Source organism: Lucilia sericata, unplaced genomic scaffold (assembly GCF_015586225.1).
Source record: "Lucilia sericata isolate MDLA Ls3-8-SP2 unplaced genomic scaffold, ASM1558622v1 Contig002119F_arrow, whole genome shotgun sequence".
NCBI lineage: Eukaryota > Metazoa > Arthropoda > Insecta > Diptera > Calliphoridae > Lucilia > Lucilia sericata.
In genome coordinates, this window is record NW_023995967.1 from 19157 (window position 1) to 40193 (window position 21037).

The window sequence follows — 21037 nt, forward strand, 5'->3', positions numbered from 1 at the left end:
ATTTTTGCTGCAATTTCAAAGGAAACTATGAAGAGTTTCCTGAGGCGTTTTGTGGTGGTTGTATTTATAGTTTTATTGTTCATTCTCAGCGGTTGTTTGTGTGCGTCTTTGCAGGATAGAAATTTAATATTGAGTTAAGAATTTATGTATTGAAGTATTAGGGAGTTTAAAAAAAAAAAAAAAAAAAAAAAAAACACTCATTTTCGAAGAGATTGGTAATATAAGCGGGACTATGTAGAGGGTTGTTAAGAGTAATTGATTATTTCTGCTGATAAGTGATGAAAAGTAGGCAGGCTAGTGTGATTGAATGTTTTTAAAAGACAGTCTTGGAAACTCTGTTTTAGTTCAATTTGACTATTTTTATTTTATTTTCAAAATGTCAAAACGGTTCTATTTTTAACAATAATATGGAAAATATAGCTGAGAATGGGTTTTAGCTTTTTAATGTGTTTGCGTGCCAGAGCTCAACAACGTGAAAGCTCTGCAATGTCCCGAGGAGTATTTAAAAGCTTAAAGATACCACTTGTAAGAATATTTGTCTGAACATTATCTGGAAGCAAATTAAGAAATCATAAATCTATTTCAGTAAAACCCGGACAAATTAGTCATCTTTATAAATGTTTTTGTAATTGGCTAAAGATTCTTCCGAATACGCTCCCGTATATTTAAAGAAAAGCTCTTTTCTGGCCCTAACCAGTTTGCAACGTAATCCCATATTATCGATTCTATTAACCTCCATGTTTGGTGATAAAAAAGCGAATAAAATTATAGATTTTGCTAAATATCTAAGCAATTTTCAAGCTTTCAGTTCATCCCTAAAACCCGAGCAAATTAACGAAATTAAACAAAGGAAATTGAAAAGTTGGTAATCCAGAGTTAAGCTAAGTTTATAATATTTAAACTTCTTCCCTTTGTAGTTCTATTCAACATGTATGATCATGATAAGAATGGCATTATTAGTGAGGAAGATTTAATCTTTGTGGTGCATAAATTATTTTCGGATATTTGGACTACACAACAGATCATGAATGTGGCCTCTATGATGATTTTCGAAATGGATAGTTCTAAACACTAATCAAATTTTATTCAATGATTTTTGTACCGCTTTCGAAATTTTGATATGGAAGAATATTTGATAACCAAAATACCCAGTGGAGGAGGAAGAATTTAGAACGATTAACCGTTTTTTTTTTTTTTTAATAAAATTTACTTTCTTATTACATTTCTTTTCGTTTTTCACTTTATAAAACCTTTAATCTCTCCAAAATACCCAAAACATTAGAAACTGAATGCAGAATAGGTATCAAAGTATGTAGTAATTGTATTATAGGATCCAAAGTCCGCTTGACCTCCTTCAAATGGAAAACCAATTGTAAAATAGAGTTTACATCAGCGCCCAAAAGTTTATTCGATAGTCCAGAAACTAAATTGTTAGCCTCACAAACCGGTGCATTTAATATGGTAGCCAGCAAAAGCTAAAGAATATAAATTTGAAATTTGATCTTAAATATTAGTATTCGACTTACATTTAAAGCCACTACTGTGATTGCAATTGCTACACATTTTCTAACCCGTTGTATAAAACATTTTGTCTGGTAAATGAACTTGTTTTTATAAGGAAATGTTTGGTTTTAAACTGAAATTCTTAAATTTATATAGAATATTTAATAATGTTGTTATTGTTGCATTTTGCAGTTTTAACACGATTTCTATTAAACTTTTTAATGGGTTATTTTGTTAAGAAAGTCATAAAATAAAATATGTATTAAGAAAAATATGAGGGAAAGAACACTATGAAACACACTTCAAAATAAAAGTCTTTTTAATAATCGATTTAAGTATTTGAATGGGAACTTAAAAACCGCTTCGTAGGACCATATTATACATTTAATAGTTATAAAGTTAATGGTTTGATGTACTAGACTATAGACTAGTCTATAGACTAGACTAGACCATAGACTAGACTATAGACTAGACTATAGAGTAGACTATAGACTAGACTATAGACTAGACTATAGACTAGACTATAGACTAGACTATAGACTAGACTATAGACTAGACTATAGACTAGACTATAGACTAGACTATAGACTAGACTAGACTATAGACTAGACTAGACTGATAGACTATACACTAGACTATAGACTAGACTATAGACTAGACTGTAGACTAGACTATAGACTAGACTATAGACTAGACTATAGACTAGACTATAGACTAAACTATAGACTAGACTATAGACTAGACTATAGACTAAACTATAGACTAGACTATAGACTAGACTAGACTATAGACTAAAACTATAGACTAGACTATAGACTAGACTATAGATAGACTAGACTATAGACTAGACTATAGACTAGACTATAGACTAGACTATAGACTAGACTATAGACTAGACTATAGACTAGACTATAGACGAGACTATAGACTAGACTATAGACTAGACTATAGACTAGACTATAGACTAGACTATAGACTAGACTATAGACTAGACTATAGACTAGACTATAGACTAGACTATAGACTAGACTATAGACTAGACTATAGACTAGACTATAGACTAGACTATAGACTAGACTATAGACTAACTAGACTATAGACTAGACTATAGACTAGACTATAGACTAGACTATAGACTAGACTATGACTAGACTATAGACTAGATATAGACTAGACTATAGACTAGACTAAGACTAGACTATAGACTAGACTATAGACTAGATAGACTATATAGACTAGACTATAGACTAGACTAGACTAGACTATAGACTAGACTATAGACTGACTATAGACTAGACTATAGACTAGACTATAGACTAGACTATAGACTAGACTATAGACTAGACTATAGACTAGACTATAGACTAGACTATAGACTAGACTATAGACTAGACTATAGACTAGACTATAGACTAGACTATAGACTAGACTATAGACTAGACTATAGACTATAGACTAGACTATAGATAGACTATAGACTAGACTATAGACTAGACTATAGACTAGACTATAGACTAGACTATAGACTAGACTATAGACTAGACTATAGACTAGACTATAGACTAGACTATAGACTAGACTATAGACTAGACTATAGACTAGACTATAGACTAGACTATAGACTAGACTATAGACTAGACTATAGACTAGACTATAGACTAGACTATAGACTAGACTATAGACTAGACTATAGACTAGACTATAGACTAGACTATAGACTAGACTATAGACTAGACTATAAGACTATAGACTAGACTATAGACTAGACTATAGACTAGACTATAGACTAGACTATAGACTAGACTATAGACTAGACTATAGACTAGACTATAGACTAGACTATAGACTAGACTATAGACTAGACTATAGACTAGACTATAGACTAGACTATAGACTAGTCTATAGACTAGACTATAGACTAGACTATAGACTAGACTATAGACTAGACTATAGACTAGACTACTAGACTATAGACTATAGACTAGACTATAGACTAGACTATAGACTAGACTATAGACTAGACTATAGACTAGACTATAGACTAGACTATAGACTAGACTATAGACTAGACTATAGACTAGACTATAGACTAGACTATAGACTAGACTATAGACTAGACTATAGACTAGACTATAGACTAGACTATAGACTAGACTATAGACTAGACTATAGACTAGACTATGACTAGACTATAGACTAGACTATAGACTAGACTATAGACTAGACTATAGACTAGACTATAGACTAGACTATAGACTAGACTATAGACTAGACTATAGACTAGACTATAGACTAGACTATAGACTAGACTATAGACTAGACTATAGACTAGACTATAGACTAGACTAGACTAGACTAGACTATAGACTAGACTATAGACTAGACTATAGACTAGACTATAGACTAGACTATAGACTAGACTATAGACTAGACTATAGACTAGACTATAGACTAGACTATAGACTAGACTATATACTAGACTATAGACTAGACTATAGACTAGACTATAGACTAGACTATAGACTAGACGATTATTAAGTTAACAATGGTTATTAAAACCTGTTTTTATATGGAAAAATTGTGTGACTAGACTATAGACTAGACTATAGACTAGACTATAGACTAGACTATAGACTAGACTATAGACTAGACTATAGACTAGACTATAGACTATATGACTAGACTAGGATATAGACTAGACTATAGACTAGACTATAGACTAGACTATAGACTAGACTATAGACTCTATAGACTAGACTATAGACTAGGCTATAGACTAGACTATAGACTAGACTAGACTAGACTATAGACTAGACTATAGACTAGACTATAGACTAGACTATAGACTAGACATAGACTAGACTAGAGACTAGACTATAGACTAGACTATAGACTAGACTATAGACTAGACTATAGACTAGACTATAGACTAGACTATAGACTAGACTATAGACTAGACTATAGACTAGACTATAGACTAGACTATAGACTAGACTATAGACTAGACTATAGACTAGACTATAGACTAGACTATAGACTAGACATAGACTATAGACTAGACTAGACTACACTATAGACTAGACTATAGAATAGATTATAGACTAGACTATAGACTAGACTATATACTAGACTATAGACTAGACTATAGACTAGACTATAGACTAGACTATAGACTAGACTATAGACTAGACTATAGACTAGACTATACTAGACTATAGACTAGACTATAGACTAGACTATAGACTAGACAATAGACTATAGACTAGACTAGACTACATATAGACTAGACTATAGAATAGATTATAGACTAGACTATAGACTAAACTATAGACTAGGACTATAGACTAAACTATAGACTAGACTATTATACCTAGACTATAGACTAGACTATAGACTAGACTATAGGACTAGACTATAGACTAGACTATAGACTAGACTATAGACTAGACAATAGACTATAGACTAGACTAGACTACACTATAGACTAGACTATAGAATAGACTATAGACTAGACTATAGACTAGACTATAGACTTAGATATAGACTAGACTATAGACTAGACTATAGACTAGACTATAGACTAGACTATAGACTAGACTATAGACTAGACTATAGACTAGACTATAGACTAGGACTTAGACTAGACTATAGACTAGATACTAGACTAGGACTATAGACTAGACTATAGACTAGACAATAGACTATAGACTAGACTAGACTACACTATAGACTAGACTATAGAATAGATTATAGACTAGACTATAGACTACACTATAGACTAGACTATAGAATAGATTATAGACTAGACTATAGACTAAACTATAGACTAGACTATAGACTAAACTATAGACTAGACTATATACTAGACTATAGACTAGACTATAGACTAGACTATAGACTAGACTATAGACTAGACTATAGACTAGACTATAGACTAGACTATAGACTAGACTATAGACTAGACTATAGACTAGACTATAGACTAGACTATAGACTAGACTATAGACTAGACTATAGACTAGACTATAGACTAGACAATAGACTATAGACTAGACTAGACTACAATATAGACTAGACTATAGAATAGACTATAGACTAGACTATAGACTAGACTATAGACTAGACTATAGACTAGACTATAGACTAGACTATAGACTAGACTATAGACTAGACTATAGACTAGACTATAGACTAGACTATAGACTAGACTATAGACTAGACTATAGACGACTATAGACTAGACTATAGACTAGACTATAGACTAGACTATAGACTAGACTATAGACTAGACTATAGACTAGACTATAGACTAGACTATAGACTAGACTAGACTAGACATACTAGACTAGACTAGACTACACTATAGACTAGACTATAGAATAGATTATAGACTAGACTATAGACTAAACTATAGACTAGACTATAGACTAAACTATAGACTAGACTATATACTAGACTAGACGATTATTAAGTTAACAATGGTTATTAAAACCTGTTTTTATATGGAAAAATTGTGTAGTAAACCATTGATAACTTTAATAAAGTTTTTGCATAAGGCAGTATATACATATACTCTGAATTTTGTATATAATTTCTATTATAATTAATTTTCTAATTTCTATCTTATTTCTTCTACTTGCAGGTAAGCGAAGACAGAAATTTCTTTAAATTTTTAATTGTAAGTAAACTTTTTTAGATTATAACATATTTTGATAAAGTTTCATGTTAAATTTTTAAACTGATCCCCTTCTATACGTATCGGTGTGAAAACAATTAACCAATATCAAACCAACTGAAATGTTTCTCTGCAAAAATAGCGATAGTTATTTTTGTTCATGGTTCATATATTTGTCTATGATGAACTGTGTGTATGCGTAAGTGTACCGTAATAAAGTTTAACACTAATGTTATGTTGACAATTAGCCGATTTTGACATATCAATTTGACATTTTTTTCCAAAACTGTCACTGGTAATTGAACATGAAAGTGTCATTAATGTGGAGGTTTTTGATTATAAAGCAAAAAATTGGGAAATTACTTAATTGAAAAGAGAATTAAAATTATGAAAAAATATAAAATTTAAAAGCTTAAAGCTTTTTTAAATCAAAAGCTTTTTAATATTAAAGTTTTTGTTTAACGCTAACGTTTCTATTAGAACTTTTTTGAAAATTTTTTGGAAATAATTAGAAAAAAATTCTTCATACTGATTCTTTGCATAAAAGCTATATAAAAAGCTATTAAATTTTTATAATTGATTATTATATTGTTAGTTTTTAAATAACAACTACATAATGTTTAATCATTAAATTTTTAATTACTATAGACATAATTATTTAAAAATAACTTAATCTACTGAAACAATCATCAACATTTTGTAAACAATATTATTTTGTTAGAATCAAATTTAGTTAATTTCAAAACATGTACGCGTCTATAACACTCCTAATTTCCGGCTCCCTAGTTTTTATATTTCTAACTTCACCTTCATTTAGTTTAAAATCACAAAGTTTTACATTTTCCAAAGTTGAATGTTTCGAACAGGATAAAGAATTTTTGGAAATTAAAGAATGTTATCTGAAAACTACGGAACATAATAACAAAGCCATTAGTTTGTATATGGATATTAAAAATAAAACTTTCAATGAAATCAAGGTAAAGTTTTGACTGAACTTTTTAAAGCAGAAACTTTATAAACTATTAAAATTTTCAGATTCATGGTCAATTGCTGCAAAAATTTCGTAATAATTATCGCCCATTTCTTTATAATGATGTTTTCGATTGGTGTGATTTTATGAATAATCAAAGGCCCCATATTCTATGGAATTTTATTTATGAAACTACTAAAAAATATTCCAATTTAAATCATACATGTCCTTTGAATGTAAGGCTCTAATATTAGTTATTTTAATAGTTTGACAATATTTCTTCTTTTTAGCATGATGTGATTATCAAAGATTTCATTGTCGATGATAAAATCTTTAAAATTATACCCTTTGCCCGAGGTGAATATCTGGTGGTATTGAAAGTTAGCACCGAAAATATTCTAAGGTCAATACTGAAGACTTATTTTAAAAGGTCGTGATTTAAAATAAATAGTTTTTTTATCCTGAAGAGGATCAACTTGGGAAATGTTTTTAATATATTAAAATGCCACTATTCATGGTAATTAGGATTATATTTAGAGCTATTATATTTCTAGTTCAGTTCTAGTTGCGTTTAAGTACCGTTCTAGTTCAGTTCTAGTTCTATTCAACCGCAGTTCTAATTCAGTTCTAGATTAGTTCTAGTTTATTTCTAGTTTAGTCCTAGCTTAGTACTAGTTAGTTCTAGTTTAGTTCTAGTTTAATTCTAGTTTAGTTCTAGCTCTGTTCTAGTTCTGTTCTATTTCTGTCCTAGTTCTGTATTAGTTCTGTTCAAGTTCAGTTCTACTCTGTTGTAGTTCTGCTCCTGTTCAAGTTCTAGTTCTGTTCAAGTTCTAGTTCTGTTATGGTTCTGTTCTAGTTCTGTTCTAGTTCTGTTCTAGTTCTGTTCTAGTTCTGTTCTAGTTCTGTTCTAGTTCTGTTCTAGTTCTGTTCTAGTTCTGTTCTAGTTCTGTTCTAGTTCTGTTCTAGTTCTGTTCTAGTTCTGTTCTAGTTCTGTTCTAGTTCTGTTCTAGTTTTGTTCAAGTTCTGCTCTAGTCTGTTCTAGTTCTGTTCAAGTTCTGCTCTAGTTCTGTTCTAGTTCTGATATAGTTCTGTTCTATTTCTGTTCTAGTTCTGTTCTAGTTCTGTTCTAGTTCTGTTCTAGTTCTGTTCTAGTTCTGTTCTAGTTCTGTTCTAGTTCTGTTCTAGTTCTGTTCTAGTTCTGTTCTAGTTCTGTTCTAGTTCTTTTCTAGTTCTGTCCTAGTCTGTTCTGTTCTAGTTCTGTTCTAGTTCTGTTCTAGTTCTGTTCTAGTTCTGTTCTAGTTCTGTTCTAGTTCTGTTCTAGTTCTGTTCTAGTTCTGTTCTAGTTCTGTTCTAGTTCTGTTCTAGTTCTGTTCTAGTTCTGTTCTAGTTCTGTTCTAGTTCTGTTCTAGTTCTGTTCTAGTTCTGTTCTAGTTCTGTTCTAGTTCTGTTCTAGTTCTGTTCTAGTTCTGTTCTAGTTCTGTTCTAGTTCTGTTCTAGTTCTGTTCTAGTTCTGTTCTAGTTCTGTTCTAGTTCTGTTCTAGTTCTGTTCTATTTCTGTTCTAGTTCTGTTCTAGTTCTGTTCTAGTTCTGTTCTAGTTCTGTTGTAGTTCTGTTCTAGTTCTGTTCTAGTTCTGTTCTAGTTCTGTTCTAGTTCTGTTCAGTTCTGTTCTAGTTCTGTTCTAGTTCTGTTCCAGTTCTGTTCTAGTTCTGTTCTAGTTCTGTTCTAGTTCTGTTCTAGTTATGTTCTAGTTCTGTTCTAGTTCTGATCTAGTTCTGTTCTAGTTCTGTTCTTGTTCTGTTCTAGTTCTGTTCTAGTTCTGTTCTAGTTCTGTTCTAGTTCTGTTCTAGTTCTGTTCTGGTTCTGCTCTAGTTCTGTTCTAGTTCTGTTCTAGTTCTGTTCTAGTTCTGTTCTAGATCTGTTCTAGATCTGTTCTAGTTCTGTTCTAGTTCTGGTTCAGTTCTAATTCAGTTCTAGTTCGGTTCTAGTTCAGTTCTAATTCAGTTCTAGTTCAATTCTAGTTCTATTCGACTGTAGTTCCAATTCTAGTTCTGTTTGTATTAGTTCTGTTCTATTTCTGTCCTAGTTCTGTTCCAGTTAAGTTCTACTCTAGTTCTTGATCTGTTCTGCTCTGTTGAAGTTCTGTTCTAGTTTTGTTCTAGTTCTGTTCAGTTCTAGTTCAGTTATAGTTCGGTTCTAGTTTAGTTCTAGTTCAGTTCTAGTTCAGTTCTAGTTCAGTTCTAGTTCAGTTCTAGTTCAGTTCTAGTTCAGTTCTAGTTCAGTTCTAGTTCAGTTCTAGTTCAGTTCTAGTTCAGTTCTAGTTCAGTTCTAGTTCAGTTCTAGTTCAGTTCTAGTTCAGTTCTAGTTCAGTTCTATTTCAGTTCTAGCTCAGTTCTAGTTAAGTTCTAGTTCAGTTCTAGTTCAGTTCTAGTTCAGTTCTAGTTCAGTTCTAGTTCAGTTCTAGTTCAGTTCTAGTTCAGTTCTAGTTCAGTTCTAGTTCAGTTCTAGTTCAGTTCTAGTTCAGTTCTAGTTCAGTTCTAGTACAGTTCTAGTTCAGTTCTAGTTCAGTTCTAGTTCAGTTCTAGTTCAGTTCTAGTTCAGTTCTAGTTCAGTTCTAGTTCAGTTCTAGTTCAGTTCTAGTTCAGTTCTAGTTCAGTTCTATTTCAGTTCTAGTTCAGTTCTAGTTCAGTTATAGTTCAGTTCTAGTTCTATTCGACTGCAGTTCCAATTCAGTTCTAGTTCTGTTTGTACTAGTTCTGTTCTATTTCTGTCCTAGTTCTGTTCCAGTTAAGTTCTACCCTAGTTCTTGATCTGTTCTGCTCTGTTGAAGTTCTGTTCTAGTTCTGTTCTAGTCCTGTTCTAGTTCTTTTCTAGTTCTAGTTCTGTTCTAGTTCTGTTCTAGTTTTGTTCTAGTTCTGTTCTAGTTCTGTCCTAGTTCTGATCCAGTTCTTTACTAGTTCTGTTCTAGCTTCGTTCTATTTCAGTTTTAGTTCACTTCATGTCTCCTTGTAACACATTATAATCGTTAAATTTTTACTTGGATTTTAACACATTTCTACTTTAAGAGTTTCCTTTTTCAACAGGGTATTTTCTCTCAAAGCTAATAAACAATTACCTTTAATTCCTTTATTCCAAAAATGTTTTCCATTGAAATAATTATTCAAAAATTCCTGAAACAAAGCAAGAGTCATTTAATCCACATATGGTGCGTGATTTTTAATGAATCCTCATCCTTATCCCCAAAAAATGAAAACAACCGAAAATTCCCAAAAATATCTTGTTAAAACAAAACAATTTTTATGTAGATTGTTTATGACAATTAAGATGACAAATGTCAAATACACGTGCAAATAAACGTTTCTTATTAATTCTTTATACACAGCTAAACTGTTTAAATATTTGCCGTTTTTTTTTTTAAAGAACAAAATAAAAAGATATAAATGCAAATGTTGTAGAGATTTCATAAGTCAAACGTAATTGTGTTTAAATTTTTTTTATGGGCCTTGAGACGACAAGTCAACGACAAGAACAAAATTAATTAATTATGAACAGAACATAAAATATTTATTTATTAGGTATTTTTAAATTTAATTTTATGGCAAATGGAAAAAAGGATGCTGCAGTAGTAAAGAAGCAGATTATAGTTAAATTTTAAGCAGGAGCTGAAAACTTGTAAACATTTGCATATAAAATAAGGCAGGATGTTGTTACAAATAAATTTTCATTGCTTTTGTTGCAAATTCATATGGTTTTAACTGTCGTTAGCTTATTAGTTGATTTAAAAATATATTTATTAAGGAGGCACATATCTATATATCGTTCTAAATAACCTTTGGTTGAAAATATAGTCGGTAGAGATACACATAGAACGCTATCTGGCCTGTTGTGCCCTCCTTCATATTCAAAATATTGTTGGGTATTATCGTGCAATGTTCAGAAACCCATTTGCTTGCACGTAGTTCCTTGCAAAGTTTCTATATCTTCTCCTCTCGTTAGGATCATACCAGATTCTCTCGTCCATGTTTCAGCTCTCGATCGAACGGTTTTGCATTCGTCAGGTTATGTTTTTCAATTTCCTTTCCCTTTATAAGAAGTTAATTTGTTCTTTTGTTGCCGATTATTTCCGATTGACCCTGGTAGCTTAATCTTTTAAATAATATTCAGTTCTAGTTCTGTTCTAGTTCTGCTCTAGTTCTGTTCTAGTTCTCTTCTATTTCTGTTCTAGTTCCGTTCTAGTTCTGTTCTAGTTCTGTTCTAGTTCCGTTCTATTCTATTTCTGTTCTAATTCTATTCTAGTTCTGTTCTAATTCTATTCTAGTGCTGTTCTAGTTCTGTTCTCTTTCTATTTTAGTTCTGTTCTAGTTCTATTGTAGTTCTGTTCTAGTTCTGTTCTAGTTCTGTTCTAGTTCTGCTCTAGTTCTGTTCTAGTTCTGTTCTAGTTCTGTTTTAGTTCTGTTCTAGTTCTGTTCTAGTTCTGTTCTAGTTTTGTTCTAGTTCTGTTCTAGTTCTGTTCTAGTTCTGTTGTAGTTCTGTTCTAGTTCTGTTCTAGTTCTGTTCTAGTTCTGTTCTAGTTCTGTTCTAGTTCTGTTGTAGTTCTGTTCTAGTTCTGTTCTAGTTCTGTTCTAGTTCTGTTCTAGTTCTGTTCTAGTTCTGTTTTAGTTCTGTTCTAGTTCTGTTCTAGTTCTGTTATAGTTCTGTTCTAGTTCTGTTCTAGTTCTGTTCTAGTTCTGTTCTATTTCTTTTCTAGTTCTGTTCTATTTCTTTCTAGTTCTGTTCTAGTTCTGTACTAGTTCTGTTCTAGTTCTGTTCTAGTTCTGTACTAGTTCTGTTCTAGTTGTCTTCTAGTTCTGTCTAGTTCTGTTCTAGTTCTGTTCTAATTCTGTTCTAGTTCTGTTCTAGTCTGTTCTAGTTCTGTTGTAGTTCTGTTGTAGTTCTGTTCTAGTTCTGTTCTAGTTCTGTTCTAGTTCTGTTCTAGTTCTGTTCTAGTTCTGTTCTAGTTCTGTTCTAGTTCTGTTCAGTTCTGTTGTAGTTCTGTTTCTAGTTCTGTTCTGTTCTGTTAGTTCTGTTTCTAGTTCTGTTGTAGTTCTGTTCTAGTTCTGTTCTAGTTCTGTTCTAGTTCTGTTCTAGTTCTGTTCTAGTTGTGTTCTAGTTGTTAGTTATGTTCTAGTTCTGTTCTAGTTCTGTTCTAGTTCTGTTAGTTCTGTTGTTCTAGTTCTGTTCTAGTTCTGTTCTAGTTCTGTTCTAGTTCTGTTCTAGTTCTGTTCTAGTTCTGTTGTAGTTCTGTTCTAGTTCTGTTCTAGTTCTGTTCTAGTTCTGTTCTAGTTCTGTTATAGTTCTGTTCTAGTTCTGTTCTAGTTCTGTTCTAGTTCTGTTCTAGTTCTGTTCTGTTCTAGTTCTGTTCTAGTTCTGTTCTAGTTCTGTTCTAGTTCTGTTCTAGTTCTGTTCTAGTTCTGTTCTAGTTCTGTTCTAATTCTGTTCTAATTCTGTTCTAGTTCTGTTCTAGTTCTGTTCTAGTTCTGTTCTAGTTCTGTTCTAGTTCTGTACTAGTTCAGTTCTAGTTCTCTTCTAGTTCTGCTCTAGTTCATTTGTAGTTCTGTTCTAGTTCTGCTCTAGTTCATTTGTAGTTCTGTTCTAGTTCGGTTCTAGTTCCAGTACCAGTCTATTATTTAAATACACGTCGTTTACCGAAACATATCCCTGTAGCATTATTGCGTAGTGTTGACAATATTTTAAGGATAATGTTTTATTATTGTTATTGCTCTTGTTGTCATCACTGACATTGCTCTTTTTTCCAGCGAATTGGTGATGTTTATTATTAGCTGTTAAGAGGACTCCTCATTCCAATCATATACACACTTTTCCGACTGACACTCATACATATACTGTTGTAGTCATAATACAGTTTTTAAACATGTCATCATGTTTTTAGTGTTCATTTCAGTGGTACTGCTCTCAACACATCCTCATCTATAGAGATGAATAAAAACATTGACTAGTAGCACTATAGCTTAAAAGTACTACATAGACATCTACAAACACTAGTAGTGCTGAAACAACTCATAATGTCTCCTGTATCCAGTATTCCTCATTGATATATTCCTCCTACATATATAGTACATTAAATTTTATGGAGTTGTTTTACATACATCCGATGAGAAAAAAAAGAACATATTGATATTGTTGTAATACACAGATTTTCACAAACATCTAAACATGGCTTCGTAAAATTTATGTTAATATTTAAGTCTGACGACTGACAGTGTCAGTGTGTGGAATGCTGCTATAAGAGACTTGTCATTTTTGTAGCTGTATAGCTTGTGGATCGGTGGGTTGGTGTTTGTATTCATGTTAGATATTGTTAACTTCATTTTTCCACATTGTCAATTCTGTATTATTATTTTTTGGTCCTTCCATGGGAATGATTATTTATCAACATTTGGTTTAAATTACAATTACAGAAACAGAAAGACACAACCGCATGTCTAAACTAGAACTAAAAAATAAATAAAAAATTCTACAAATTTAAAATTAAACCTTGAAAATAAAATTTAAAAAATATTGATCTAAAAATTAATTTGTTTCAAACTAATCGCCCTTAATAGGCTTATTAATATGTTTAATCATTCCATAATTATCCAATATTATCTCTTAAATTTATTTTAAATTAAAAGCTTTTATTTTACAATAATTTAAATAAAATGACTAATTTCCAAACTCCTTACATTTTACATCAAAATGTTAAAGTTAAAAGTTCTATTTTTAATATTGTTGCTATCTCTGTTACTGGCCGAACATTTCTTCTCCATTTGGGTGCTTTCCCAATCCGGTAAATTCACCTTTACCTACGCAAATTGCACTTCTTTGGACATAAGATTTGTAAATTTTACCAAATGTCTTGTGCGGCTAAATTCTCAAAATAGATATGTTTTCGATTTATATGCACGTATGACTACAAGTCCAATGTCTAATATTTCGGTAAATATAAAAGAAAAATTGTATTAGCTTATTAATTATATATTCTATTTTCTAACAGGTCAGCGCAAATTTTTTTCGCAAATATCGAAATGTATATCGCCCATTTTTATACTCGGATACATTTAATTTTTGTGACTTTCAACTTAATCCCAAAGTGAATATATTCTGGAATATGTTGTACCGTGTTTTATCTCAACATTCAAATATCAATCATTCCTGTCCTTATGATGTAAAGTATAAAGTATTAAAATTAGTTCTAGTTCAGTTCTAGTTCAGTTCTAGTTCAGTTCTAGTTCAGTACTCAGTTCTATTCAGTTCAGTTCTAGTTTAGTTCTCTAGTTCAGTTCTAGTTCAGTTCTAGTTCAGTTCTAGTTCAGTTCTAGTTCAGTTCTAGTTCAGTTCTAGTTCAGTTCTAGTTCAGTTCTAGTTCAGTTCTAGTTCAGTTCTAGTTCAGTTCTAGTTCAGTTCTAGTTCAGTTCTAGTTCAGTTCTAGTTCAGTTCTAGTTCAGTTCTAGTTCAGTTCTAGTTCAGTTCTAGTTCAGTTCTAGTTCAGTTCTAGTTCAGTTCTAGTTCAGTTCTAGTTCAGTTCTAGTTTAGTTCTAGTTCAGTTCTAGTTCAGTTCTAGTTCAGTTCTAGTTCTAGTTCGATCTAGTTCAGTTCTAGTTCAGTTCTAGTTCAGTTCTAGTTCAGTTCTAGTTCAGTTCTAGTTCAGTTCTAGTTCAGTTCTAGTTCAGTTCTAGTTCAGTTCTAGTTCAGTTCTAGTTCAGTTCTAGTTCAGTTCTAGTCAGTTCAGTTCTAGTTACCAGTTCTAGGTTCTAGTTCAGTCTAGTTCAGTGTTCTAGTTCAGGTTCTAGTTCAGTTCTAGTTCAGTTCTAGTTCAGTTCTAGTTCAGTTCCTTAGTTCAGTTCTAGTTCAGTTCTAGTTCAGTTCTAGTTCAGTTCATAGTTCAGTAGTTTCAGTTCTAGTTCAGTTCTAGTTCAGTTCTAGTTCAGTTTCGTCAGTTCTAGTTAGTTCTAGTTCAGTTCTAGTCAGTTCTAGTTCAGTTCTAGTAGTTCTAGTTCAGTTCTAGTTCGTTCTAGTTCAGTTTCTAGTTTCAGTTCTAGTCAGTCTCGTTCAGTTACTAGTTTCAGTTATAGTTCTAGTTCAGTCTAGTTCAGTAGTCAGTTCTAGTTCAGTTCTAGTTCAGTTCTAGTTTTCAGTTTCTAGTTCAGTTCTAGTTCAGTTCTAGTCAGTTCTAGTTCAGTTTCTAGTTCAGTTCTAGTTCAGTTCTAGTTCAGTCTAGTTCAGTTTCTAGTTCAGTTCTAGTTGCATGCGAGTTCAGTTAGTTTCAGTTCTAGTTCAGTTTCTAGTTCAGTTCTAGTTCAGTTCTAGTTCAGTCTAGTTCAGTTGTAGTTCAGTTGTCGTTCGATGTAGTTCAGTTCTAGGTTACTCTTGTTCAGTTCTAGTTCAGTTCTAGTTCTGTTCTAGTTCTGTTCTAGTTCGGTTCTAGTTCTGTTCTAGTTCTGGTTCTAGTTCTGTTCTAGTTCTGTTCTAGTTCTGTTCTAGTTCTGTTCTAGGTTCTGTTCTAGTTCTGTTTCAAGTTCTGTTCTAGTTCTGATCTAGTTCAGTGCAAGCTTTTGTTAGTTCTGATTTGATTCAGTTTTAATTCTGTTCTAGTTCTGTTCTTTCGCGTTGTAATGTATTGTCTTGCTTTATATTTTAGCACGATATTATTGTGGAAATTTATCATTTGACTTTTCGGCAATGAAAATGGCTCCAATACCGCGCGGTTGATTATATGTTACATCTAAAAACTTGGATTTTCTGAAACTAATAAAGCCAAAGTGATGGCCTATTTTCTAAAAACATAATTCGCTTTAGAAGGGTGTTCAGTGTTTAGAAGTATAATAAGTATAAGAAATATGTATAATGTTTACAGAAAGTGACAATAAATATTAAATAATTTAACAGTTATTTTGAAATTTATAAATACAACATTTTTGAAATGTTTGGGCAAGAATTATGATTCGTATAAGTATAATAGAATGACACATGTCTATCTAATGTTAAAATATTTACAAATAAAAACCTATAAATTTTCAATATAATCGGACCATTAATAAAATTGCTTAAATACTCTAATTAAAAGTTTATCTATTTGTACACATTTATTTAAAATAACTTAATACTTTGGTTTTTAAAAAACAAATTCCAAAACTTTTATATTACTGGAACACATTTGAAAATTATCCATTAGTACTCATTTCAACATGTCTTGTGTTGATCTGGTCCCGTTATTGTTGCTAACTTGGATGTTGTGTCAAAATATTCTATCCATTCGAGCAGCTCCCAAATACCGTTCAATTACGATTACAGGAGCAAATTGCACGTCTTTGGATATAAGTTTTTCAAACTATACCAAATGTCAGCTGTACAAAAATAAAGATAATAAAACTGTTCTCGAAATGTATATTCAGATATCTCCCGGTAAAATTGATAATATAACGGTAAGAATGATAAATAAATAAAAAAATATAACGGTTTTTCAAAAGGACTATTTTGCAAATTTTTATAGATCAATGCTAATTTGTATCGTAAATATCAAAATGTTTATCGACCATTTTTATATTCCGACACACTCAATTTGTGTGTACTACAAACCAATAATAAAATTAATGTATTTTGGAATCAGATGTATCGTATTTGGGCCAAGTATTCGAATATCAAGTTCTCCTGTCCCCTTGAGGTAAATCAGTTTTGCGATCTGTGATTTATAGAGCTCAACTGAACTAGTTTTGATTGAAATCAATTCAAGTTCAGTTCTAGTTCAGTTCAAGTTCAGTTCTAGTTCAGTTCAAGTTCAGTTCTAGTTCAGTTCTAGTTCAGTTCTAGTTCAGTTCTAGTTCAGTTCTAGTTCAGTTCTAGTTCAGTTCTAGTTCAGTTCTAGTTCAGTTCTAGTTCAGTTCTAGTTCAGTTCTAGTTCAGTTCTAGTTCAGTTCTAGTTCAGTTCTAGTTCAGTTCTAGTTCAGTTCTAGTTCAGTTCTAGTTCAGTTCTAGTCCAGTTCTAGTTCATTTCTAGTTCAGTTCTACTTCAGTACTAGTTTAGTTCTAGTTCAGTTCTAGTTCAGTTCTAGTTTAGTTCTAGTTCAGTTCTAGTTCAGTTCTAGTTCAGTTCTAGTTCAGTTCTAGTTCAGTTCTAGTTCAGTTCTAGTTCAGTTCTAGTTCAGTTCTAGTTCAGTTCTAGTTCAGTTCTAGTTCAGTTCTAGTTCAGTTCTAGTTCAGTTCTAGTTCAGTTCTAGTTCAGTTCTAGTTCAGTTCTAGTTCAGTTCTAGTTCAGTTCTAGTTTCAGTTCTAGTTCAGTTCTTAGTTCAGTTCTAGTTCAGTTCTAGTTCCAGTTTCTAGTTCAGTTCTAGTTCAGTTTCTAGTTCAGTTCTAGTTGCCAGTTTTCTAGTTCATTTCTAGTTCATTTCTAGTTCAGTTCTAGTTAGTTATAGTTCAGTTCTAGTCGTTCCTAGTTCAGTTCTTAGTTTCAGTTCCTAGTTCAGTTCTAGTTCCAGTTCTAGTTCAGTTGCTAGTTCAGTTCTAGTTCAGTTTCTAGGTTCAGTTCTAGTTCAGTTCTAGTTCAGTTCTCATATTCAGTTCTAGTTCAGTTCTAGTTTCAGTTCTAGTTCAGTTCTAGTTCAGTTCTAGTTCAGTTCTAGTTCAGTTCTAGTTCAGTTCTAGTTCAGTTCTAGTTCAGTTCTAGTTCAGTTCTAGTTCAGTTCTAGTTCAGTTCTAGTTCAGTTCTAGTTTCAGTTCTAGTTCTAGTTCTGTCTAGTTCAGTTCTAGTTAGTCGTTCAGTTCTAGTTCAGTTCTAGTTCAGTTCTAGTTCAGTTCTAGTTCAGTTCTTAGTTCCGTTCTAGTTCAGTTCTAGTTCAGTCTAGTTCCAGTTCTAGTTCAGTTCTAGTTCAGTTCTAGTTCAGTCTAGTTCAGTTCTAGTTCAGTTCTAGTTCAGTTCTAGTTCAGTTCTAGTTCAGTTCTAGTTCAGTTCTAGTTCAGTTCTAGTTCAGTTCTAGTTCAGTTCTAGTTCAGTTCTAGTTCAGTTCTAGTTCAGTTCTAGTTCAGTTCTAGTTCAGTTCTAGTTCAGTTCTAGTTCAGTTCTAGTTCAGTTCTAGTTCAGTTCTAGTTCAGTTCTAGTTCAGTTCTAGTTCAGTTCTAGTTCAGTTCCAGTTCAGTTCTATTTATGTTCTAGTTCAGTTCTAGTTCAATTCTAGTTCAGTTCTCTTTCAGTTCAAGTTCAGTTCCAGTTCAGTTCTAGTTCAGTTCTAGTTCAGTTCTTGTTCAGTTCTAGTTCAGTTCTAGTTCAGTTCTAGTTCAGTTCTAGTTCAGTTCTAGTTCAGTTCTAGTTCAGTTCTAGTTCTAGTTCAGTTCTAGTTCATATTTTTTCCGATTTTAGGGTGATATACACGTTAAAAATATGTCATTTGACTTTCCTGGCATGGAACTGGCTCCACTACCTCGTGGTGAATACAAGATACAAATCTTGATTAGTGTTTGCGGGAGTTACAAGGCCAAGTGGTTGCTTATATTTTTTAAAAAGTAATATGATTAAAATGAGAAAAATCAATTGTTTTAAATATCAGAATAAGCCAGAATAATGTTAATTACAAACAAATTTAAATAATGTTTAATACAATTGATTTTCAAATCCTCAAATAGCATCATCAAAATATATATAAATATAAATTTATTGAAAAATTGAATAAAACTAAATCGAATACTAATTGTTAATAACATATTCTGGCAATGCATCATCTGCTAAAATTTATCGCATTATTATTACTTATTAGCACACAATGTATAAATTTAATTTTAACAAAACCCTCACGATCCTATATACAAATAACAAAATTTATTTGTGAAACGGCCGATAAAAATTTTATAGAATTTCCCATATGTGAATTGATAAAAATTAAAGGGAGTGTTTGTAGCGATAAATTTATATGGGAAATTAAAAGCGAGAAATATTGATAATGTAACGGTAAGTATGAATTGAATAGCTTTTCCTATAAAATCATATATTTCTTTTATATTTAAAGATTATTGCAAAACTTTTTCGCAAAGCCAACAGTAAATATCGTCCATTTCTCTATGATGATGTCATCGATTATTGTGAGTTTCATAATAATGCCAAACGTCATATTTTCTGGAATTTATTGTATACGAATTTGGGCAAATTTTCAAATATGAATCATTCGTGTCCCTACGATGTAATTTAGTTATTGCTCGTTATTTTAAGATTACTTTTTATTAATTGCTTTTTAAATTTCCAGCACGATTTTGATTGTTAAAAATTTGACATTTGACGTTAGCAATCTAAAGGTTGTTCCTATACCTCGTGGCGAATATATGATACAATATAAATATGTAGTATGGACCCTTTATCGATGTCAGTTAATGGTTTATTTCACTCGTTATGGTAGTAAAATCGAGTTTTAAAATTAAATATTATTAATTTAAAAATGGTGAAAGAAATTATATAAAACTATTCTTCATTGTCAATCGTATTTTTGCATTTAGCTTAAAAAAGAAAAAAAAACTATTAACTTAACTATAACTAAACTACTTAGAACTGAACCACCACTGAACTAGGACTAACCTAGAACAGAACTAGAACAGACCTAGAACAGAACTAAAACAGAACTAGAACAGAACTAGAACAGAACTAGAACAGAACTAGAACAGAACTAGAACAGAACTAGAACAGAACTAGAACAGAACTAGAACAGAACTAGAACAGAACTAGAACAGAACTAGAACAGAACTAGAACAGAACTAGAACAGAACTAGAACAGAACTAGAACAGAACTAGAACAGAACTAGAACAGAAACTAGAACAGAACTAGAAACAGAACTAGAACAGAACTAGAACAGACCTAGAACAGAACTAGAACAGAAATAGAACAGAAATAGAAAAGAACTAGAACAGAACTAGAACTGAACTGAACTAGAACTGTAGTAGAACTGAACTAGAACTGTACTAGAACTAAACTGGAACTGAACAAGAAATAAACTAGAACTGTACTATAACTGAACTAGAATTGAGTAAGAACTTATCTAGAACCGAAGTAGAATTGGATTAGAACTGAACTAGAACTAAAACTTAACGAAAACTGAACTAGAACTGAACTAGAACTGAACTGGAACTGAATTAGAACTGAACTAGAACTGAACTAGAACTGAACTAGAACTCTACTAGAACTGAACTAGAACTGAACTAGAACTGAACTAGAACTCTACTAGAACTGAACTAGAACTGAACTAGAACTGAACTTGAACTGAACTAGAACTGAACAAGAACTGAACTAGGACTGAACTAGAACTGAACTAGAACTGAACTAGAGCTGAACTGAACTAGAATTGAACTAGAACTGAACTAGAACTGAACTAGAACTGAACTGAACTAGAACTGAACTAGAACTGAACTAGAACTGAACTAGAACTGAACTAGAACTGAACTAGAACTGAACTAGAACTGAACTAGAACTGAACTAGAACTGAATTAGGACTGAACTAGAACTGAACTAGAACCAAACTAAAACTTAACTAAAATTGTATAAGAATTGAACTACAACTGAACTAAAACTGAACTGGAACTGAACTAGAACTGAACTACAACTAAACCAGAACTGAACTAAACTAGAACTGATCTAGAATTGAACCAAACTAAAACTAAACTAAAATTGAATAAGAATTGAACTACAACTGAACTAGAACTGAACTGGAACTGAACTAGAACTTAACCAGAACTGAACTGAACCAGAACTGAACTAGTACGAAACTAGAACTGATCTAGAATTGAACTAGAACTGAACTAGAACTGAACTAGAACTGAACTAGTACTGAACTAGAACTAGAACTGGAACTGAACTAGAACTGAACTAGAACTGAACTAGAA

At 31.9% G+C, this 21037-nt stretch overlaps 2 protein-coding genes across 2 annotated transcripts; both read left to right on the top strand.

The window, feature by feature from the left end:
- Positions 1-365: 365 nt before the first annotated feature.
- On the top strand, positions 366-1209 carry LOC119613440 (calcineurin B homologous protein 3). Its single transcript, XM_037969454.1, has 3 exons — positions 366-525; positions 587-861; positions 918-1209. Exons 2-3 carry the CDS (start codon positions 738-740, stop codon positions 1073-1075), a joined length of 282 nt encoding a protein of 93 aa, XP_037825382.1. The 5' UTR covers positions 366-525; positions 587-737; the 3' UTR covers positions 1076-1209.
- Positions 1210-6924: 5715 nt separating this feature from the next.
- LOC119613438 lies at positions 6925-19430 on the top strand. The gene is made up of 5 exons (XM_037969453.1): positions 6925-7155; positions 7214-7384; positions 7439-7528; positions 19179-19349; positions 19413-19430. The coding sequence occupies exons 1-5, from the start codon at positions 6925-6927 to the stop codon at positions 19428-19430; spliced, it is 681 nt and encodes a 226-aa protein (XP_037825381.1).
- The last annotated feature ends 1607 nt before the right edge of the window (positions 19431-21037 follow it).

Excerpts from the sequence above, each read along its gene's own strand:
- LOC119613440 (XM_037969454.1), top strand. The coding sequence starts at position 738 with ATGTTTGGTGATAAAAAAGCGAATAAAATTATAGATTTTGCTAAATAT. Across the intron at positions 862-917 it reads TAAACAAAGGAAATTGAAAA|TTCTATTCAACATGTATGAT; the intron begins GTTGGTAATCCA and ends TTCCCTTTGTAG.
- LOC119613438 (XM_037969453.1), top strand. The coding sequence starts at position 6,925 with ATGTACGCGTCTATAACACTCCTAATTTCCGGCTCCCTAGTTTTTATA. Across the intron at positions 7,385-7,438 it reads ATCATACATGTCCTTTGAAT|CATGATGTGATTATCAAAGA; the intron begins GTAAGGCTCTAA and ends TCTTCTTTTTAG. Across the intron at positions 7,529-19,178 it reads AATATCTGGTGGTATTGAAA|ATTATTGCAAAACTTTTTCG; the intron begins GTTAGCACCGAA and ends TTATATTTAAAG.